The sequence below is a fragment of the Astatotilapia calliptera genome, chromosome 5 (genome assembly GCF_964374335.1).
Source record: "Astatotilapia calliptera chromosome 5, fAstCal68.1, whole genome shotgun sequence".
Taxonomy (NCBI): Eukaryota; Metazoa; Chordata; class Actinopteri; order Cichliformes; family Cichlidae; genus Astatotilapia; species Astatotilapia calliptera.
In genome coordinates, this window is record NC_137426.1 from 22,913,724 (window position 1) to 22,937,887 (window position 24,164).

The 24,164-nt window shown below is 41.0% G+C and overlaps 1 protein-coding gene across 1 annotated transcript; it reads right to left on the minus strand.

Annotated features, from left to right (window-relative positions):
- Positions 1–1,581: 1,581 nt before the first annotated feature.
- LOC113022603 (arf-GAP with GTPase, ANK repeat and PH domain-containing protein 1-like) lies at positions 1,582–22,506 on the minus strand. The gene is made up of 20 exons (XM_026168179.2): positions 21,649–22,506; positions 19,858–21,088; positions 13,351–13,409; positions 13,178–13,265; positions 12,777–12,862; positions 12,528–12,669; positions 12,314–12,448; positions 12,060–12,181; positions 11,697–11,855; positions 9,033–9,116; positions 8,658–8,762; positions 8,417–8,564; positions 7,704–7,832; positions 6,546–6,683; positions 6,354–6,413; positions 5,957–6,108; positions 5,562–5,652; positions 4,716–4,938; positions 4,240–4,540; positions 1,582–3,813 (listed from the first exon to the last, which is right to left on the minus strand). The coding sequence occupies exons 2-20, from the start codon at positions 21,002–21,004 to the stop codon at positions 3,532–3,534; spliced, it is 3,651 nt and encodes a 1,216-aa protein (XP_026023964.1). The 5' UTR covers positions 21,005–21,088; positions 21,649–22,506; the 3' UTR covers positions 1,582–3,531.
- Positions 22,507–24,164: the final 1,658 nt, after the last annotated feature.

Sequence of the window (24,164 nt, forward strand, 5' to 3'; positions counted from 1 at the left end):
GAAACACAGAGGATCCAGTTCAATTCAGTTTTATTTATATGGCACCAAATCACAATAACAGTGTCCTCAAGGTGCTTTATATTGAAAGTTAATATAATAATAGAGAGAAAACCCTAAAAATCACATGAAAAACTCCCTTTTAACAGGAAGAAACCTCTGGCAGAGCCATGCTCAGAGGGGCCGGGGAGGGAGACAGGACAAAAGACACTCTGTGAGAGCTTAATAATAACTTCATAATAATTAGTGATTAAATGCAAATTGGTGTAGCCATGCAGCCTGCCTTTACAAATATTTTTGAAACAGTGGGTTGCTCTGAAGAGAGTGGTACTGTAATAGGTTTCCGCCGTTGCAACGATGAGTTGTGAAATTCCACCATCAAATGTAAATGATATTAATGCAAAGTGGATGTTTGGTACAGCAAAATGCCGGATCACATAAAGTTCCACATCTGGGTTGCTGAGTGCTGAGGCACACAGTGCTATCAAAGCTCTGTTAACTCAGTTACTGCAGAGCTCCAAACCTCCTCTGGTATTAACATCAGCACAAAAACTGTGCACTGGGAGCTTCATAGCATGGTTTTCCATGGCTGAGCAGGTCCTGTAGGTGTAATGTGTAGGAGGCCCTGTAGTGTACCGTTGTATTCTCATAAAATAACTTTTTAATTGTTTCGAAATTTTAGATAATGGCATGTAGTATCATTAATCATCGCAATCACTAATTATATTTACTAGAATAGCTCCAGAGGTTAATTTTCAGCTACTTTTAGTCCTCCGTTGATACGCTGTGTCACTTATTGTAAAGCTGACTGATCATTACCAAGACCTTTTTACAGTTAGGTTGGCACTCTTCTGATTAGTAGAGAATTGGTTAGTTCTGTGTCTGGAGCATCAGCCTTGTGGGTTCAATGATAGTTTCAAATTGCCCCATTTAAAAATAAAAAACTTTCCTCTGAAGCTCGTTAGAGTGTTCTTGTTCTAAGAAGTGAAGGCTATTCCATGTGGGAAACTGCCAAGGAAAACTTAAAGACTTCAACAGCATGCACGTCTCCCCTCACAGAGCAGCAAAACTGGCTCTAACAAAGAACAGAAAGAGAAGTGGGAGGTCCCGGAGCACAGCTGAGCAAGAGGAGAAGTACATCAGAGTCTAGTCTGAAAAACAGATGCCTCAAAGGTCCTCAACCGGCAGCTTCATTATATGGTACCTACATGCATCAGTCTCAGTGTCGGCAGTATAGCGGGGGACTCCAGAATGCTGTCCTTCTGGGCAGAGTTGACAAGAAAAAGCCATAGATTCCTTTACTCAGTGTCTTTTCCTTATCCATCTTTATCGTTTCCTTGGCCATTCTCAGATTTTTGACTAGCCAAATTTATATCTTCTAAACCTGCATTAGGGCCACAGTGACACTGACTCTATGTAGAAGTGTTTTCGGGCTTATATGATTATTTACTTTCATTTACAGTGTAATTCTAATATGTTTAACGTTTTTGTTCGATAAAAACAAGTCTTTTTTTTCGAAAAACTAAAACACTTGTAAGCAACCCAACATTTTAGTAGTGTTTATAATGCTACTAAACTCCAAGGTGTAAATTATACTGTTTATTAATAAGGGGACAAAATAAGTCAATAAATAACCCAAATCTGAACACACACACACACACACACACACACACACACACACACACACACACACACACACACACAACTCTAAGCAAAAACACCACAGCTTGGGCAGTAGCCTTAGTGTATTAATAATGAATACTCTGTGAATCATTGCATGAGTAAAAAAATACAAATGGAATACAAATGGAAGAAGATGTTTAAATCACAGACATGTATAGTCAGCTGAGCCTTCAGATAAACACAAGTTTATACGTACAGTACCGCAGGAGAGATGTTTTTATGCCGTTAAAAAAAGCTATTAAATCGGGGAACATTCCTCTGGTGCATGTTTACAAATATCGAATCGTTCAAAATCCAGGTTTTGTAGATGAGAACCTACATCTGCATCTGGCAAACCCTACTTTCCCTTTCTATTAGACACAGCAGGAATAAAAAACAAAACACCCTGACAGTCCACCAAAAACTGCATTATCTGGAAAAACATGTTAGTATTTTAAAACAGTTAACTTATCTGTTTTTTTTCTCTACATTCGACCAAAATCAAGGCATTTCACTTGTTCATTTGCACATCTAGTTTTACACTCGCCTTGATAATGAGCTACTGCTGGAGTCATAATGCATACATCCTATACATTATTTATGTCAGACACACCGATACAAATGTAACATAAAAACCTCCCGTTTTGGATGTCAAAGAGTTAATCAGGCGGTTATCAAAGAATAACTGGGCCGGGGCGCTGTACAGTAAATCTCTGAACAGAGTAACCCTTGGATTTTTATACACATAACCAACTGTACAAATCATACAATAACACTCTGGAAAATTAGGCTTTTTTTTTTTTTTTAGATGCTTTTCTATACACGTACTCTGTTTATCTCTAAAACAGCCCTCCCTTTTTCATGTCGGCTTACACATCGTTTATGAGCTGAATTAGCAGCTGTGTTAAGCATAAACACACATTCACAGTCCAAATGAAAAACTGTTGCGATCTTTAACGCTAGAAATTCAAGATGCCCCTCAAATCTTAAAATTTATTGCAGCTCTTTACGTCTGGCCTGGAGATACTCTGATAAGCTTCTTTGAGGCCATTTTTAATGGAGTGGAGAATAAAGTTGAACACTGACTGCATTCTGAAACGTGAATCATACAATCTGATATAACTATGGAGGACTATAAGTGCCAAAATAAAAAAAAGTAAGAATACATTTAAATAAATAAATTTAAATTTTATTTATTTTACATTTTTTCCCTTTGCAACCTAATCCCCCTTCTATTTATTTCTGTATATTTCCCTTATTTTGTATTTATTTCTACAATTGCCTCAGTTAAAGTGGGATCAGCTTTTTGTCAATTGGTTAATAAATGCCAGTCTGACAACAGAAAAAACTGCCTAGGGAGATCATTGAAGAACTGAAGATGCTATATCAGCCTGTCACATTTTATAAATTAACCTTTGCTTATATTAATTTTAATATAATTTTAATTGTATTTCATCTATATACATTTTGTCATTTATGCGCTTATTTTTATTTTGGCACTTTCAGTCCTCCATACAGGATAAATACATTCCTTTAAACCTGAATGCAGAGGCAGAGGATGTCGTATTCCTTTTACCTTACCGTCACTTGTAAAGCGTAATGAGAAGACTTTGCCTTTTTTTTTTGGTTAAATCGTTCAAGCAGATTGCATGTGGCTGTGTGATTCACAGTTTACACTCCTGATACACACACAGACACCTTTTAGAACCTCATCTGGCTCTACGAGTGCAACATCTGGCAACATGTCCATCAGTCCCGCTGGCCTGTGTGGACGCGCAATGACACTATGAGGGTAAAGTGACAAACTCACACACACAAACATATACTCTAACACACTCTGACGCACAGGCTTTATGCCACACCACATTTCGGTTATGACACTGCTCTTCTGGAGGTGCTGTAACTCAAGCTTGTGCCGCCGCTCTTGTGCGAGATCTTGAGTGTCGTGGCAACCGTCAGGCTTGGTGTCATGGCAACAGGGAAGCTGGATGTGGCTGCCGCTGCGAAACCGACTGTCGCGGCGACGGATGGGGGCGGCTCGTTCGGGCATCCGTGCTGGAGCAAGATGTCGACACACTCTTGGCTGCCAGCGCTGTGAGCCAGAGCCAACGCTGTCTGGCCTTGAGCATCCCGATACCGAACATCGCAGCCATACTGCAGGCGGGAAAAGAGAAGAAAGCAAAGTGGATTAGATTATGTAATAATCCCATCCTCCACACTTCAAGGAAGTTTTAGAATGTGTAGGAAAAAAGTTAAGCCTGAACAGGATTGCCCTAAATGATGTCAGAAAGGTGCGATTAAGAGAGCTTTTGTACCTTTCAGACATTTAGATCACCTTCAGTTGTCTGCTGAGTCATCTATTTAGACCACTTTTGTTCTTTGCTGAGTGAACGACTCAGAGGAGGTAATTTTACCATTTTTGCACAGCTCTACAAAATGGTTTGCTGTGATGAAGAAATTTATAATCATTACCTAACCAAGTACCTCCACTGCAGCAACATCCCTATATATTTTTGAGAATACCTGCTTCGTAGCTGGACCAGTGTAAGATAAAAAAAAGAGAGACAAAGGGAAACAAACCCAAATTAGAAGCTGCGTCATCACCACATCAGCCTGCTGACAGGCAGCGTGCAGGGGGGAAGCGGGCAGCCGCAGAGCTAAGAGCGACCGGGAGGAGCGTGCCAGGCTGAGAGGGGCATTAATGTCCTCCTTAGTGCAGTGGGCCAAAAGTAGCAGCAGCTTGGGGAGATTGTGCTCCATCACTGCCAACAGAAGACGGCCAGATAGAGTGATGTCTGGGCCCTCGCTCGTAGGAGGAGGCAACGGCGCCACAAACAGTTTCTGCTCGTATTTGGCTCTTATCCACGATTCCCGCTCCTCTCTAGACAAGGACAGAGAAACAAGTGAGTCATCAGCATTTACAGCTGACAGATGACAGCACTGGACTTTCCAGTGGACTCAGAGAAAGAGCTGCACAGCTCATGTGTCCATACTGTAAAAAAAGAAAACTTGTGTATATATATATATATATATATATAAAGATGATTTGTCCTTACCGTGTAGCATCGGGTGCTGGTTTACGGTGGCCCATTGTGCGTGCCTCCCATATACTGTTGACCATGTGGTTGCCGATAGCACTGAGAACCAGCGTCAGCTCTCGTGGCAAATCATCCAGCGCCAGAGAGCGAACCCGTGACAGGTGAGTCCCCAGGTTTCTGTGGATGCCGGAACACTCGATGCATATGAGAGCGCCCAGATTCAGACTGGCCCAGGTCGGATCTTGAAGAGGGAGCGTGCACACAACAAATTAACTTAATTTGAAACTGACAGTCTACCAATTTCATTTGGCTGCGTGCCACTAAAATGCGCCCGATCGGCCATGGTGCACATTAGAAGAGTCTGAGAAATCAGCATAAAAAAAACCTCAGCATTAAATTAAATTTAGATCTGATAAGTCATCAAAATTCTTTATCTGGCCCTCAAACAATACAGAGATCATATGAAAAATGTGGTACGTGTGGGATGTGAAAAATACCACACAAAGGCACATACAGTAAAAATATTTGCATTCACACTCCATTGTCTTATCTCATAGCATGCGGATGAATGACTGTTTTCAAATATGCTAAATACCAATTTAAAAGTTAAAAGTACCCCGCTTTGAACGCTCTAAGGCACGGAAAGCTATTTTCAGACTGTCAGATGGAGGAGGGTCATACCCATTTTCCACGGTGATTGTCCACATTTGTTCTAGAGTCCGAACACAAAGAAGTTCAAGTCCGCAGCAAATTATTTTCTCCTCGCTCTATGCAGCTTCTTACACCAACAACAAAAGAGGTCTCGGCTCTGATTAAAACTTCCAAACAGTCAAATTAGGGATGAAATAGGCAAGCATGACTTACTGGGAGCGTCACAGTCCACACAGAAGTTGTTGCCCTTTGCATTGCGTATCGCCTGCAGAGCCACTGCATCACTCTGGCTGTTCCTTCGAGCCTGTGAGAGGCAAACAGTAACCAGAATAAATGAACTTGTATGAACTCTCCTGTTTAAATCTATTTCTGCAAAGAAAAAAGTGATGAATGACCGCAGTCATTGTACTGACAGTAACAGAAAGAAAAAAAACAACAACTTAGGGTGGATCTTTAAAAAAAAAATCACTGTTCTTGTTTTTTCTCAAGGAGCTTTTTATCTGCAGGAAGTCTGTAATATTTACCATTTGTCACTGGCAATAAAATGAATGAATGAAAAACTAGATTGCTGTGTGTCAGAGAGTGAATGTTTTCCTGTCGTTTCTTGCCTTGTTTTTGCTGCTTTCACACAGCTGCAGGCTGGCCAGGATCTGGTTCTCGATGGCTTGGACCCAGGAGTCCCTCTCTTCCACACTTTGTGCTTCAAAATGCCACGTCTGACCAGTGCTCGACACAACGAGGAAGTCAAAGTTATCCTCGTCTGAGACAAGAAAGACAATAACACAGAGCTCAGATTTTTTTTTTTTAATGATTTCTGGATGCAGAAATTTGAGCAGTAGGTTATTAACATCACTTCAGGATCACAGTTGTGCATAAGCAAGGTTTAGTTTTATGCTGCTGATCTGCAGGATTTAATTGATTAATTGTCAATATTTTAAATTAGAAGCTTGACTCTTAATGTGATAGCCTGGCATGTGTGGAGGCAGCGCAGCTGATTTATATTACCTGTCTTGCTTACGTTTCTTAAGCTACCAAAGCTTTTGAGTTTCCACATTTTGCGCTTAGCTGCATAAGAGAAGAGAGAAAATATCAGCGAAAAACACAAAGTCTTCGTCATGTGTAGTAAAGCTACAAATATCATTAGAAACATCCCGATCGGTGCCTATGAAAACATATTTGAAGCTTGTAATCATTTACCATCTGCTTGGCCGGCGGTGGCATCTCCTTTCTGATTCATGCTCTTCTTTCTGCGATGCTTTTTTCTGTCCGTGACAGGGGAGGCAGAACCTACGTCTTTGGTAGAGGAAGAGCTCGAGATGCCCTCAACTGCAGAGTCTTGTAACGAGCAGACAGGATAACAAACGTAAAATTACTACAACCCTGTTTCCGAAAAAGCAGGACACTGTATGACTTATACACAGAATGCAATCATTCACAAATTGGTGGAAATAGTAAAAAAAAAAAATCAAATGCTGAAACTGAGAGATTTTAAGGTTTTTCTATGTTGTTTTTTTTAATAGGTGCTCGTTTTAAATTTGATATCAGCAACACCTTTTTAAAAGGTTGGTGCAGGGACATGTTTACCACTGTGTTGCATCAACTCTGGGCTTATGAGAACTAAGTGAAACAAATGTTGTTGTTGTTTTAAAAGAGAAATATTTTCCCATCCTAGCTCAAAATACTATTTCAGCTGCTCAATATTTCAGGGCCTCATTTGTCATGTTTTTCTTTTCATATTGTTAAATTCGCTTTCAATACTGCAGGCGGCACCTGAGCTCTTTTGCTGTGGAGCCACACAGCTGCAGATGGTGAGGAATGTTTTGTCATGCTGAAAAAAAAAGCAAGACATTTCCCGAAAATGACATCATCTGCATGGGAACAAACCCTTTGTACGTCTTTCAGGCCAAATGCACAAATATCGTGCCACGCCTTTATGGATGCTGGCTTCTGGACTGTATGCTGATACCAAGCTGGATGGTCCCTCTTCTCTGTAGCTGGGAGGATGCAGTAACCATGCCACCCAAAAATAATTTCAAATTGTGACTGGATGGTCCACAGAATAGTTTCCTACTTTTTCTCAGTCTAGCCTAAATGAGCTTGTGGCCTGAAAAGGTGACAGCCTTCCTAATTTTTTTAAAGAATGTTTTTCTTTCTCTGCAAAGTAAAGATTTTTCTTGCATTTGTGGAGGCGACGTTAATGACAGTGTGCTGTGAAGTGTTGCTGAACCCATGCAGTGAGGGCTCAAAGATCACAGCCACGCTGTCTTCGTAGTTTTGAAACATTTTTAATAACATTTTGTTTTTGTTACATTTCAGAAATTTCACTGTCTTACATGTTTTTATTCCCATACTCACCAATGCTTTGAGCGTGGTTAGATAGTGTGGAAGGACATCGCTGCACACCTCTGTTACCCCTCAGGAACAGGGCACCACCCAGCCCCTCCATCTCCTCAACTTGCAGGAGACTGCTTGCACTCATTGGGACTACAGGAAGAGTAGCAACCATATAAACAACCACATACTTAATAATAAAGCAATTTAGTCAAACACTAAATGTGAAAACAAACAGGGACGCTTTCTGACACTTGCATGCATTACTGATTTAGTTTCCCCACACACTCTTAAAGCACTTGCAAAATTCCTTATGATGCTGTTTTGTAGTCTTGCAGAGGTTTCACAGCCTGCTGCAATTTCCCCCCGTTTGCACAAATGCTTGACCCCTCCATTTACAACCGTCTTAAAATACCAAGAACAATACGTACAAAGCAGTTCTGCAGCCTTCTTTTCTACATATCTACATTTTTTTTTATCACTGTCTCTAATAGAAAAAGGTCATCAGGTAAAATATTTCATCTTATCAGCTCCACAGAGAAAAGTACCAGCATGGAGATTTAAAATCTTGAGCTTCTTAGATTAGCCAGACCAAAATCTGTTCAATATCACAGTAACTTTAGATGACATAATTAATTTACACGAGGTTTATTTAAATATACGGTATATAAGGTTTAGCTATTGTGAGACGTCTAAAGATTTTTCCCTCTTTTGTGTACCATAGAGAACATCTTTACCCTCAGCTCCTTGAACGTCTTTGACCCGTCCGTTAAGCCCAGCTGGGGGGGCGCAGGCAGGGATGGCGCGAGGCGGCCGCTTTCCCGGCACCTTCACTGTCACTCGCAGCAGGTCCATCTCTTTCCCGGGGGCATTCAGCATGTAGTCCTGCCAAACCAGACATCAGCCATTACCATCAAACATCAGTCGTGCTTTCAGCAGCATAATGCTCTGGAGCGCTCTGTTAACACGCCGACTCACATTGACACTGGAGTGATAGGACAGTATGCCATCATTGGACAATGTCACATACTTCTTCTTCCACTCTTTGTTGAGCGAGTTCCCACTGCGCTTCAGCAAGATGCCCTTACAGAGGCGACAACACAGAAGACTGTCAATTTATTGCTAATGTCTCAAGTGTTCATTTCACATATTACGGCAGCATAATGAAAGCTGGCTGCCAAAAACACCCACTAACTATTCATCAGGGCAGAATGGGAGCTCACAGCACTTCATCACGCCACACGATGAAATTGGCTTCACACGTCTGAAGTGACTGCTGGTGAGATGTCCTCTGCTGAGGGTCATCTGATACATCATATTTGTTTCTGTATCAAGTGCAAATCGGTGCCCTACCTGTTTGATGGGAATGGAGCGCCCGCTGCCCAGATCGCCCTTAAAGTCTGCGCTCCTTCTGTTTGAGTCGCTGCCTCTCCGGCCCTAAAGGAAGGGAAGGATGGACAATAACTGCATCAGGCAGGAATGGGCAGCTTACTGCTGATTTTAATTTATATTTCCCAGAGCTTCTGCTGGAAAGTTTCTGCTGGCTGTAAAAGCTGGCTTATAAGTGTGTATTTATAGCAACTGGTTCAGAATAATTGTCTGTAGCTTTACATGAAGCTGCATTAATCTGTATTTTTATGCAAGTGTCTAATCAAATGCTTACAGCTCTGGTCACTTATAGCAATAAACGCAGAGAGAATTACCACCCTAATTCTGTAGTTTTCCTCATCTGTATGGCGTCTGTAAGACCACTGTTTAGCTTTTCTGACCCACAGCTTTACTCTTCTGGTTCACTATAATCAACTTCAGCCCCAGACACAGGAGGCTGCTGTTCTGATAATCCTCTGAATAAACTGCCTGCCCAGTGTAAAAAAACACTGACAAAATGAGTGAAGGATTTCTATATATGTGGTGCATTTAGCAGCTTAAAAGCCAGTATGATCCATGTGATTAAACATAAGCATTAATTATTAGATTCAAATGTTGAGTCAGCCAGATGAGTAGGTCTCCAAGGTGATGCAAATATTTGTTAATGCAGGTTTTTAATGACATTTCAGATTGTTTTTCCCATAAGGCTGAATTTTCACAGCATTCAACAAAACCCCAAGTGAATATAATATTATAATTACATTATAGACATAATAGACATTACAAATATGCAATGTTTGTAATGGATATTACAGTACATGTGTCAGAGTCTGGTGGAGGCAGACTGTATATATTGTGAAGAGTGGACCCAAAATGCAGACTCCAAGGAACAGGGAACAAAACTTGAATGTTAACAAAAAGCAAGTCATTTAATATGGCTGGTAAAAAAGGTACAAACAAAGGGCAAGGCAAACTAAAGTAAAACTAACATTAACCTAAACTGGGAGAACTAAACAAACAACAAGAAAAACCTAGACATGAAACTTGGAAGCATGGCATGGCATGGCATGGCATGGCATGGCATGGCATGGGATGGGATGGGATGGGATGGGATGGGATGGGATGGGAAGCATGGCGTGGACAACAGACGACCTGACAATGAGACACTGAAAACAGAGGACTTAAATACACAGGAGGTGATTAGGGGAAGTGTGAACACATGGAGGAACAGCTGACTGACATGAGCCTAATGACAGGACAGGGGAAGTGAAACATGTATTGAAACATACAATGAACAAAGAACACACGACTCCTTCAAAATAAAACAGGAAACATGAGACAGACATGATAATACAAACTTGATAACATAAGACACGCAGCATGAAACACAAAGGGTGAGGGAAACTTAAATACAGGGGAAGAAAACACAAGGAGTCTAATAACCAAATGAACTTCGCTAATCTAATGAACTTAAACATAAACAACATCCAAATAAACTAAAACTTAAAACGCTGGGTCAACAGACCCAGGAACATGACAACATGTCTCTGCCAGTGTATTGTCTTTGACTGTTAGCCCCACCTATCTCTATATTACTCTGCTCTATATTATTGCAATGATGTGGAAAAGTGTTCAGCCATCCCTCGTGTCTCTATATTTCAAAATAAAGGGTGGAAAATGAGAAAAAGATGCAGTGATATACAAACATAAATGGAAATATGGTATGGCATGATATGTATTCTTTAGCACAGTTTAAACTCTCTTAGGCAAGTTTTCTTCTAATTTCTATAAGTAGTCTTCAGGAATAGTTCTCCAGGCTTCTTGACGGACATTAAAAGCTCCCCGTTGGATGTTGGCTGCCTTTTGTTTTGTTGTCTGTCAGTTTGAGCTCACACTACTTTAATAATGTTCAGGTCCGGGCTCTGAATGATGGTGATCCATTGTGTGTTTGGGATCATTACTTTTTTGAAACAGCTTGTTAGTAACAAAGTGGCTAAAGATAAGTTTAAAATATGTACTAAGAAAGTGTCAAAAAACAAACAAAAAACACATTTCTCTGAAAATCCCTTGAGAAAAACTTCAGAAACCCTGGAGAACTATTACTCAAAGCAACTGCTACAAATCCTGGCTACTTGGAAGCAAAATATAAGGAAATGAGGAATGGCTCAAGACTTTTGCCCAGTACTTATCTAAAGCATGCAACAAACTTTCAGCATCATCAAAATTATATTTTGAACCACTAAGCTTTTCCAATGTGACCGAGCCGATGTCAAGTAATAATTTGCTGCATAGTTACCTGAATTTCTTAATTCCACAAACAGAAAAACGAAGAAGTCAGTGCTTCAGCTTTGATGAGGAAAACAATTTTACTGGAATTATTTTGCATCACTGGACGCAGCTTGTGCCTACAGTTAGCTGATAATTTAGCACGCTGTATTAGCTGTCTGTATTATATAACTTAAGACCACAAGTATGTTCCTGCATTGGGTTTGGTTTGTCCTGCCAAGTGTTTACAGCTCATTTTCTAAACATGGAAACCTACCGAAGGGTTGGCTTGGAGTAAGAAAAAAAGTGGAGGAAAGAAGATTGACAGTAAAAATGCAAAAGGGTCTCTAAGCATGATTGGAGCTTGCACTGAGTAAAGTTTACCGCAAATCTCGTGGTGCGTCTTCGGACGCTACGGACCAAGACAGGTGTAGTACCGTCCTGCTTCTCCCCTCTCAGTGTTCTGCCAATCTCTTTGTGACTGATCACAGGAGTGGAGGGAAGTGAGGACGAGTAGTCGCTGCTCTGCCCACCGTTACTCGCCTAAAGAGAGGGAGAGAGAGGGAAAAAAACAGGAACAGGAGGAGGACGGAGGAGATGAAGTGATAATTGAGCAGAAGGAGCAAATAGCTAAGCCTGATACAACAGCATGCACACTTTAAAAATAGCCTGACAGCAAAATGAAATACAGAAAATAGAGTAACAAAAGCTGCTTCTTATGGACAACAGGTAAGGTGCTGGTTTTACCTGTCCTGGAAAGACACCGGAGACTGGGGTGGAGCCTCCAGAGTGGCTGGGAGAATTGGGAAGAGATTTACAAGAAGCCAGTAGGGCAGCTTGTTTCTTAGCTGCCATGATCTTCTGAGCAGCTGTGGCAAAAAAACAAACAAACCCAGAAGTTAAATTAAAAAATGAAACATTAGTCCCCAATAAAATTCATATTTGTCCATCCTCTACAGCACCACACACCATATGGTTCTGGATATGACGGACGTACATACCATCCGTGAAGACTCTGTTCACATTGAGGCCGTACGTCGCACAGGTTTCATAGTAAGTGCAGCGCCGCACGTCTGAGCAGAGCTGTCTGGCCCTGGCATCATCTATCACTCTGGGGTTGGTGCTGCTGATCTTATCTGGAATAAGCAAAAATCACCCAACTACAACGAGAGTTCATTATAAAGGAAGCACAGATGCTGAGCGTGAGCATCTTACCCTGAGTGCCGACGACTATGAAAGCGATCTCAGTTACGGGCCGATGGATTGCAAGCTGGTGATAGATTTTGTAAACTTCCTGGAAGCTGGCCTCATTTTCCAAACTGAAGACCAAGATTACTGCGTCCACCCAACTTGCAAACTAACAAAAGGGAAAAATAATAGCAGTCAAAAAGTACAAGAGGGAAGAAATACTTACTCTTATTAAAAATAAGCCCTCAAACAAGTTCAGCTCGATTCTCCACCCACCTGAGGATCCGGGAGTTCTGTCTCTTCTCTGATTATCAGCAGATGGCTCTGACCATCAACTAGCACATCCTTAATATACTGGCGTCCTGGCAAATATTGGAACAAACAAATGTTTTTAAAGCTTTTACATAATAACTCATTTGATATTTACAGCACTAAAATTGTGATTAAAGTGATTAAAAGAATGATCCTGGATCATCTAAATCAGAAACAGCCAGCATCCATCTGCTGGAGGAGACTCAGGTGTCGCTTGTCGGAGATCTGACTTTAATAGTGTTCAGCCTTTACCTTACATTTTAGAGTTGAGATGACTGTTGTTGTCAACTATATAAGTTAAACCAAATCAATCTGAACTGAATTCACAAAGCTCTGCTCTTAATGGGTGGAGATGTTAAACCAACCTTCTGAGTTCTCCAGTGGGAGGTAACTTCCAGTTAAATGTCTGTGGACCAGAGCAGACTTCCCACTGCACAGACCACCCAAAACACCCTGAAGAGCAGAGACAGAGAGAGAAATGATAAATTCAATATTAAATCCACAAACTGATTTGTAAAAACTATAGTCTCCTGCTTACCAGATGTAGCTCTTGCACAGTTTGGCTCATCGTCCATTCTTGACTGCTGGTGCATACAACTGAGGGCAAACGTTCGGAGCAAAAACAGAGGAAGACGGGATTCATCGGTGAAAAGTTGAGTTGAAACACAGGAACAAAAACAAACAAATATATATAACGTGATATAGGACATAAAGCACTTGGGTATTCCTCTGCTTTGAGTCTATGTGCTATTTTGGGTGGTATTGCTCCTCACATTCATTTTTGAGGGGTTTGTGTGAGACGCAGGCAGCCCAGTGACTAATAAAAACTAGCCTAAAAACAGGCCCAATATTCTAAGTTGATAGTTTTTATAGGGGTGTATGTGCTGATCTGGAGTCAGTTCGGTAGGATTTAGTATAAATACATTATTCATCCACCCCTGACCTTTATCTTACCCAAGTCAGGGTTGCATGGGGGCTGGAGCCTATCCTAGCTGTCATCGGGCAAGAGGCAGGGTACACCGTGGACAGGCTGGCAGTATGTCACACGGTTATCATGGAGAGATCATGGAGGCAACCAGTACCGCTCATATTCACGCCCATGGCTAATTTAGAGTCATTGGTAAACCTAACATTCTGGATCGCGAGAGGAAGCCGGAGTCTTCGGAGAAAACATTTAGACTCCACGCAGAGGGAGCACTCGGCTGGCCGATGGATTCAAAGCCAAGACCTTCTTGTTGTGAGGTGATGCTAACCACTGCATTACTGTACTGCCCCCTAAATAAATAATTTGACTTAAAATATAGATTTATATTTAAACATATTCTTGCTATTTTTATGCAAAATAGCTCTACTCAACCCTTTAACACAACAATTCAACCCTTGGTAACATTTTACAGCAGACTTAGCAACCATGAAGTTGCTTTTGATGATGAGTGAAAAACCACAGTTAGTTAGCCTCATTTGAAATAAAAAAAAAAAAAAAAAAAGACTTTAAGTGTCTCCAGCATTGTTACGGTCTAAAACAGTCACTGGATTCAGTTCAGAGTCAGGATAAAGCAGAAAACTATAATAATAAACCTTGAGTTTCTAAAACACACACAATGTCCCAAAAACACTTAGCAGTAGTATGATTGCTGGCCAGGTTTGGCCTAACTATCTGTGGATCCAACACAGTGAGCAGCATTAATGTTCAAGCGCCCCCATCCACCCTCTGAGCTCAAAGAGGCTGTCACTCCCCCAACTGTGAGCACCCAGAAAATTAAATCAAGTGTACAAATGGGCAAGTCTATACGAGTTAGCCAGCATGGCAGGTATCTTTACTTTACCCTAACATTGTTAAACCACCTTCTTTTCTCCCTCTTACTGTGGTTAACTGGCAAAACCAACCTTAACGAGCCATTAATTCTTTTATTCACCCTCGAAGACTAAAAGAAGAAAAAGAAAAGAGATATGAGCCAGCTGGAGTGAGATAATTCATTTTATTCCCTGTGCAGTTCCCCTCATTTCATGAATTTTATAGAAGTCAGTGTCAACTGAAACAAGACCGAGTATGCCACTCGGTGCTCTGTGGTATCGAGAAGATGAAACCTGATTCAAAAGGCTTGTGATGGAAGATCGTTTGCATAAGAAAGTCAAATAACCTAAAGTGGGTTAAGATTTGAGTCAAATATAAGTCACAGTGTTTCAGAATTATTTGTAGAAACACGTATGCTCATGCAGCATTCTGCGAAATAATGTTTTGTTGAGTAATCCTCTAACACTGGACTCAAGGAACACACAGATTTACTGCACTGGAGATTTTCCTTGTATGAAAACAATCTTGAGGGCTGACTCTGGGTGTACACAGTTTGTTGAAATCAGTTTAGAGGAGGAGAGGAGACAGAAAGTAAATGTCTCTTTATGATAGCTAACTCATAATCAGCATCATTTTAAACTTGCGGCAGACGTCGGAGATGAGCGCACTAAATCCTCCGTCTGTTAACGTTGTTATTGTACAGAAAATGTGTTCACTTAGTTACTAGGCATCTATTTTTGTTCAAAATGTTGATGAGCCACTGTGAATTATAATCTCAATTCCCTGTTCTTAGCTGACAGGATTGGCACCAGGTGTGTTCTTCTGCTGCTGTAGCCCATCTGCTTCAAGATTTGAGATGCTCTTCTGCATACCTCGGTTATGACAGTGGCTATTTGAGTCACTATTTACCTCCCATCCTATATTTCATTCCTGAAGGAACTGTCTGTGAAAAACTTTCATACACAGCACACCTTCTTTCATTGCATTTTTAACAATATATTTGCTACATTAACCACACTTTGTGGAATGACTAGACCCTGCAAAAACAGCTGTTTGTGTTGCTTTCCTGTCACTGCCTCTTAGCGATATGAACATCACCAGAACATTATGAACATTAATTCTCAGTCAACTATGATGACTGAGAATTATTAAAAACTGTCACGGTGATAAATGATGGCGAGAGTATGGCCAAATGTACCTAGTACATTGGTTAACTGTCATCATAATACCAAATCCTGTACTGTGTAATTCTATCACTCAGTGTAACCTACAGTCACAGGCTGAAATAATATTTTGTAGAGTGGACAAATTACATGATAAAAACTCTTTACCAGCAGCACAGACAGCAGTATTAGTGTGGGAGGTAGAGTACCAAGGCAACTGTTAAAATGTATTCTTATTTTTGTTCCTCTGTAGCTCAGCCTTTAATTTAATTCTGAGGTCATGGATATATTTCTTTTCCAGACTCTACAGAAGTATAAATCACAAGTCACTTAATCTGAGCTGCAACATTTGTCTTGAAAGAAATGCAAGATTCAGCAGGAATATTATATAATAACCTCAACTAGTTTCAGGCTTTATACCAGTGAGATCTATCTATCTATCTATCTATCTATCTATCTATCTATCTATCTATCTATCTATCTATCTATCTATCTATCTATCTATCTATCTATCTATCTATCTATCTATCTATCTATCTATCTATCTATCTATCTATCTATCTATCTATCTATCTATCTATCTATCTATATACACATATATACATATATATATATCCCCATGGGCTGAGGAATTGGCAGCCAAAAGAATTCTTTAAAACAAAGAGATTTTTAAAAACTTTAATTCATTTACAATTTTATTATTATCTCCAGCTTTTCTTTTACCCTTTAAATGCCTTTATGCGCTGCATTATAAATAAAGCATATCTTTGTAGCGAACAGGCTCTGGATCTGGTTTTATGGCTGAATTTTCCTTTGTTTTATCTTTGACAGAAAGATGTCGGTGAATGGACATTGAAAAAGAGAGAAAAAGAGGGGCAGACAGACAGAGCCACAGAGGACAAATATGAAGCTGAAGGAACAACACAAATCCCCATCAGCGGGGGCAAAAACAATGCGATAGTGCTTACAGATGTACAGTGATGAGGAAACTGTCTCACCAGAGACAATGACACAGACATTTCTTGCACACGCACACACACGCGCGCGCACTCTCTGAAGCTGGCAGGTCACGCTGAGCTGGGTGGAGCGAGCTGCAGCGTCGTCCTGGTTCCACGGGGACACAGATACTAACTTTAAACCGACTCCACTCTCCCTCGTCCCCATCTTTGGGCAATCCCCCCCACCTGCACCCACACTCCCCTCCATCAAGAGCGTCACACCACAGACCAAATAGCACCTCTCGCGGCTTGCTGTTGCCATGGCAACTCCATTTTCCAGAAGCCTCCATCCAAGCCTGGGTCTCTATACGATAAACGGTCTCTCATGGATACAGCGACGTGTGTGAGAGGCATGGAGACGTGATGTCCACCTGAAAACACGAAAGCATCTCACATTCTGCCGGTGTTGGCCAATATTTTCTGCATCAAAATCACCGAGTTTGTCCGCCAGCAGAACGCTGACATTTTAAGCTGCAATTACAGACTCATCATGACACAACATAACGCTGACAAATGAATGGACTGCATTTGAAGGCTGATTAACTCCACGCACAGAGCAGGAAGTGGCGGGGACCCGCTCCCCTCGCTCCACCGATGAACACAGCTCTGTGTATCCCAAACCTTAATTATTCATGTCCCACTTACTCCCGACAAATTATTCAGGGCTTACTCCAAATCCTACACACCCTGTCAAAGATTTTTTTTAAAGAAAGAAAAAAAATGAAAAATTGATAGAGTTGCATCATGAACACTGAACACATTTCTGTTTGTTTGATATCCCAAACATAGAGTCAAAGCACTCAAGACACATGACAGCATTTTCACATGAAAAAACCCCATCTTTGCTATTTACTGCTGTGATGGCCTCAGCTTTACCAAAGAGGAACAGCTTGTACACATTTGAAACACTCTTACTTTAAAAATCTCTTTGAATCTCTTCCCCTTCTCTAAGAAAGTTTGCTGTAATTTCCCCCCTCTTGCCATAGGTTTATAAATTCACAGTGACCTGATATTCTAATCACCTCTCCATCAGATATCCTGCAGGCCTACATCAGATCCAGCTTCTATTTTTAACTAAGATATTAACTTGACATTTACTTTTTACACTGCAAATCTAATGATTACCAACAAGCTTGTTTTCATCATCTATTACCATCTTAAATAGATGATTGGTCAATAAAACAAGGTGATATATTTAAATTGCTTCTAAGGTCCAAAACCGCTAAACACAAAGAGAACAGCGAATAAAAATGTGAAATGGTTGCAATAACTATCAAAATTGTTCATTTTTACCAGTTTTTGGACAGCAAGTTTTCTATTAGCAGCACAAATTCATTACTGTAGCTGTGTTTTTCCCACTTGTGCCGTGAAAGAGTAATTGAATATTGAAAGGACATATACCACTTAACCTTAAAAACAAATACTCTTCATCCATAGAAAAACACTCAGGTATTTATTTTCTATGTCCAGATACAAAAACATCATTATTTGCTTTTCGTTGTAATTCTTATAAATTCTCAAAGGTATGCTATTTCCTCAGATGTTATTATGATTGCTTCTTCTTCTTCTTCTTCTTCTTCTTCTTCTTCTTCTTCTTCTTCTTCTAGCTACTCCCTTTAGAGGTCGCCACAGCAAATAATCTGCTTCATCTCCGTACCCCTAGCATCCTCCTCTGTCACACCAACCCTATGCATGTCCTCCCTTCACTGCATCCACGAATCTTCTCTGTGATCTTATTCTTTTCCTCATGCTCCTAGCAGCTCCGTATTCAACATCCTTTGTGCAGTGCACTATCCACTATCCCTCCTCTGCACATGTCAAAACCATCTCAGCCTTCCTCTCTAACTTTGTCTCCAAACTGCTCAACCTGAGCTGCCCCTCTGATGCACTCATTTCTAATCTTATCTCCCATGATCACCTCATATGTTTATGACTACATATTTATTATTATTCCACCCTAAAACTAATCTCAAATACACCAAGAGCCCACGAATAAGTGGAATTGTTTCATCTGATCTCACTAAATAGGAAAAGTTACCTATTAGCTTTAAGTAACTGGAACATTTCTAGCCCTTCGGGTGTTACCTACCATGCAATACAACAATAGTGACAAAGCTCACTTGTAAAGGTACCACATGTTCATGTTAGCTTTTTTTATTTTTTATTTTATTTACACAAGTCTTCTATTTCCCCAGAGAAACATGCAAAGGAAACAATTACAGAAGATGTTTCACACAAATCGTTAAGCCAAACTAAAGTAATGATAATGCATTTTTTTCCACTATACTTGTGTCTGCGTGGAACTTTCACCAAGTGCTTCACATAAATTAAACGTGTGAATAAATAAGCGAGCGCATTCGAGCATAACTAAGAGGGGGCGGTTTTGTTTTTTTGAGGGGTTTAGCGCCACACAAACTCCAGAGAAGGCAATATACATGGGTAATAAATACGGGACCCTACTTAATTACACAGAATAAACTAATCATCTTAATTGGCTAATTTTTTTCCTCCCAAGGGACTGCTGTTGGGTGAAACAAAATATATCTGAAATGATTTTTTTTGTTGTTGCCACTTTTACACCAGAGATCTCATTCATATTGTTCGCCATGTACAACAAACTCTGATTCTTAAGCACGTGTTAATTTAGGTCTGGGTCTGTCAAAAGAGTCCAGAAGAGTGAGACTGTCAAATAAAGGGGTGCTGGTGTGCTACTGTTTACAGCATAGGTGTCAAACTCTGGCCCGCGGGCCAGATTTGGCCTGCAGACTAATTACATTTGGCCTGCGAAGCCATACCAAATTACTATTAGAGCTGGCCTACTGGTATTATACAGCTAATATATATATTGTTTAGTATTAAGCTTTGCTTGTTCCATATTCAGTTTTTCAGCAAACGTGTTTGAGTCCATAAGAAAAGATTCATTCTTATATCTGGAGGAATAAATATATTTCAATAAATATTAACGTTAGCCCGCGACTTTGTTTCAGTTTTGAATTTTGGCCCATTGTGTATTTGAGTTTGACACCCCTGGTTTACAGCCTTCATTTGCATTTGTATGAAGAGATAGTAGATTCATGAGGTTGCCTTACCTTCCTCCTCACTCGAACCTCTCTCCACAGGTGGATACAGCGGAGGTGGAGTGTTGACGCCGGCTGGCACGCCTGCACTTTTGGTAAAAATCCCACTAATGAACTTGAGCATCTTACGATCACGAGGGGGAGGAGGAGGAGCACGGTGGATTGTTCCTCCCTGTCCCTCCTTTCCCTTCTTCAGGTCCTCGGAGAGGCAATGTAGGTCGCTGTTGTCCAGGGTACGACTTGTGGGCTTTCTCTGAGCCCTGGACATGTCGGTAGCGGATAAGGAAACGGAAACTGTCTTAAATCTCTCCCCCTGAGGGCTGTCCCGGGTCATTATGCCTGAATATCCTCCACTGACGGGAGCTCCGGGACGGATGAGCGCCCCCCTGCCATCGCTGTCGGCCCAGGACGCCCTATAAGGCCCCATGGTTGTAGCTGCTGTTAAGGGGGACTGGTCCCCAAAGCGGTTATCCCTTCTGTCCAAAGTCTTTGCAGAGTGATACAAGGTTGTTGTGTTGGTCTCTCTGAACTCCCTCCATGCAGAGTTACCTCCTGCGTGGGATCTCATCAAGACTTCAGGACGTGGGCTGACCTGTGATGGGACAGAAAAGGGGAGGCTGCAACGTGAACGACCGCTCAAGTCCGCTCCATTTTCACCCTTTAAGAAGAGCATGGGGGGCTCCCGGTAGAGCTCAGTCTTAGGGCGCAAGGCATCTGAGCGAGGTCCCTCTCTGCGCGCAGTTCCCTCTGTGGTAGTTCCTCCGTATACTTTAACCATTTGCTTGACAGGTGGGTGTTCAAAAGAAGCGTCTTTGCTCTTACCAACCGATACAGTGTCTTTTTGGTGTCCATCCCTCCTCTCAGGCTTCCCTCTGTTCTCACTAGGGCTGCCATACTTGACCCGCACCTGTTCCACTTCCTCTTTTACTTCTGTGTTTTCTTTTTCTGCCACTTCCAAACACACAGGTTCTTCCTCCCTGTCAGGAGTAATGTTCAGCTCCTCCTTCTCCTCCTCTTCCTCCTTCTTAGGGCTCCCTTCCCCCTCTGGAAGAGCCTCCGTCTGGCTTCCTGCTACATCCTCTGGCAAAGCCTCAACCTTCACCAGAGTGAGGGATATGAGGTAGGTGGTGCGTCTCTGTGGGTTGGCCGCTTTGCTCATTGGGACAGCAGACCTCAGTGCAATGACACCTGCTCTCTGACCTCAAAAGACCTGCACACCTCGGTCATGGCAACCAGGATGAGACTGAAGACCAGAAGAAAAAACAAAATCAAATACAGATCTGATCAAATGATGTGTGGCAGATTTTGGCTGATGTCGGGCTAATGCACTTGACAGTAGTCCAAGTTTGCTCTTAAAACCTTAATAAAAACAGGAAGTCAGTAATAAAAAATAGAGGAACACTTGAATTGCAAATTTATGGAATATATTCAGAAGGCTGACCCACTGGTGAAACAAGTCTAGACTGTTTTATTTTTTAAAATGCCTCCATTAATCCTCTTCAATGCACACCACTACTACTGGTCTCTACCACTGATTCATTCATAATCCTTCTCCCTCTCTGCCTTGCTTTCCTTCTTAAATTCATTTATTCAGAGCAAATCTGACACAGAGACACATGGATGGATCTAAATAAGGTATATCTTTCCACAGAGTAGGTGTCCCTGCCTCAGATTTCAGCCTGGAATTATGCAACAGTCTATACATTCATGACTGATCCATTTCTTGAATAGGGCTAATATTAATACTAGCTGTATAATGCCACCCTACTACAATATTTGTCTCGGCTTTTGCTCATATCATACCTTCTTTTTTTTCTCTCCCCACTGAAGAGTATCCATTCACGGCTTCGTGCACATTTGATCTGACGAAGAAATCATCCTGCCGCCGGATTACCATTCATATCAAATGGCACATCAAACAAGGCTGACAGAAAAGAGCTCCAACTGAAGATGAAAACAGGTGAAAGGGGAACAACAAAATGGAAATCATTCACTTGTCACGAAGCGTCTGGCAGCTGGAGCCTCCGATCGACAATGTCATGCATAAAATTATGTATGCACAGTGCGAGGGTCACTGAGAGATGCTGAAAAAACATCTGTTGTTATGTCTCGAGAAAAGCTAAAAAAAAAAAAAAGAAAAAAGAAAAAAAGAAAGAGGGATAAAGTAGCCCGATTTCCACAACCCAAGCAATGCTTTCTTCTGCATGTATGCCTCCTCTGGAGAGCAGCTCCTCTCGGTCACTGCATCCTCTCCTCCGAGTGCCTCATCCAATTAGCAAGTCAATAAAATGTGTCTGTGAGGCAGAGGAAGCCCACCAGCTCACCACAGCCCCTCCTCCTTTTTTTCCTCCTTCTTTCCTCCTCTTCTCACTGCCACAGAGCCATGGAGCCCCCCTGCTTACGCGCCGTTAGCCTGCCGCACAACCACATCCACGCTGGATACGGCTCGGGCAATCAGGCTGGGGAATGAGCAGCTTGCTGTGAGGCGGTGGTGGTCCTTGCCCACCTTCATCACATTTTCTTTTTATCTGTGCCGACACACACACACACACACACACACACACACACACACACACACACACACACACACACACACACACACACACACACACACACACACACACACACACACAAAGAGAGACAGGAAGGAGGGAAAAAAAAGCCTCAGCTCTACTCCTGCCAATGCATCTGCTCTGTCTCTAGCTCTTTCTCTCCGCTCTCCTTGTGAGCAGCTCCTGCTTTCTCTCTCTGCCTCACTGCATGTCCTCTTTGAGTGAGAAAGTAAGGATGTACAGGATGGATCGTTTCTAAAGGGGAAAAAAATTAGAAAGATATAGAAAATGTTAAACAGAAGATAGGTTTTTGAGGGAGGGAAGCTATCTACAGTAACAGCAGGAGAAATGGAGGGAAAACTCCAAATATTGATGATAAGTTAGGTGGAAGACATCAGAGAAGATACAAGATGCGGAAGGACAAAAACATACTTTAGAAGTAACGCAATGCACAACCTTCAGGTAGAAGGTCCTATTTTGTCTTGTCTCTTAATCATGAACCTGTCAGCATCAACAACATGACTCAGGGATCAAGCAAACGGCTTTCTTCTCACACTTACATTTAAACCTCAGAGTCACAGTTGTTGTTGTCTCGATTAAAAACAGAAGATCGAGCCGTAAAACCTATGGGCATCCGTATGTTATGTTAAAGCCTTTGTGGTTTTAAGATATTTACTAAACATATTGTGATTTACTAAGGCTGCTGAAATTATAATAGTAGCATCATAATCAGTTAATAATGAAAAGTAGAGTTTCTTTCAGCAGCAGTACAATCACACACATTGAAGCTAACTCTGGGACTAATAAAGGCTCTCATCTCATCTCATCCTATCTTATCTCATCGACTTAAATCTTCGCTGGCATTTTTGTTGCTCATTTTTTGATATGTACTTTATAATTTACTTGTTAACCGTTCACTTTGCTTTCTGCACATATCTGGAATGATATCTATTCGTTTCCATACTTAACTAATACGTAAAAGTCAAAAATGGCTATTACTCATATACAGTATGTGTCAGATATTTCAGTTGTGCTAATAATGGCGCTATTTTCAAATGCCTGTTTAATTTTCAGGTTTTTTGAGTGTTTTCTTTGTAGCCACAGGTGGTTGCCATTTAGGTGGAAATCATGGAAAGTTAAAACCCACGTTTAAAAAGCAGAACAGTGTTTAATATGTGGTTTTGTGCTTACCTGCCAAAACATTACATTCATATGTCTTTACTTAATTCACATTTTTCAGCCTTGATAACATTTAGAGCTTTTTGCTAACAATGGGAATGCTGCAAAAGCACAAAGTTAACTGTTAATGTAAATGTATTCATCTAACCAAATCAAGATAGACCTGGGGATTTAAATATTGCTTTTAACAGTCTAAAACACTCTATAAACGCATTTCTTACTAGTGCCTATTGCTATTGTATAGTACTGTGAAAAAGTCTTTCAGCCAACTCTCATTTCTTTATAGTTCACATCCAAGCAGCTGGACTTTCTTGCAAAGTTTAAAATGCTTTTGAGCAATCTGTGCTTTCTGAAGGTCTTTCAAAGTTTTCTTTACTGTTTATTTGTTAAACTACTTCACACTGACCTATGAGTCATTCAAGCATTAAAAATGCGCCTAACTCAATGGATGCACTAATGTAATGTCTACATGAGACAAATAAAACTTCATTCAAATAAAAGAAAAATATAAAAAAGTATTTTTTCCCCAAATTTCTTTAGATATAACTACAAAAATGTCACAAACAGCACAGTTTGACAGGCATAAAA

Bases quoted from the DNA above. Each gene is read 5' to 3' on its own strand.
- LOC113022603 (XM_026168179.2), bottom strand. From the start codon at position 21,004: ATGAGCAAAGCGGCCAACCCACAGAGACGCACCACCTACCTCATATCC. The intron at 7,833-8,416 runs GTAAAGATGTTC...CTCTTCCTGTAG, and splicing joins AGACGTTCAAGGAGCTGAGG to TCCCAATGAGTGCAAGCAGT. The intron at 3,814-4,239 runs GTTTGTTTCCCT...TCCCGCCTGCAG, and splicing joins TGACGCAGCTTCTAATTTGG to TATGGCTGCGATGTTCGGTA.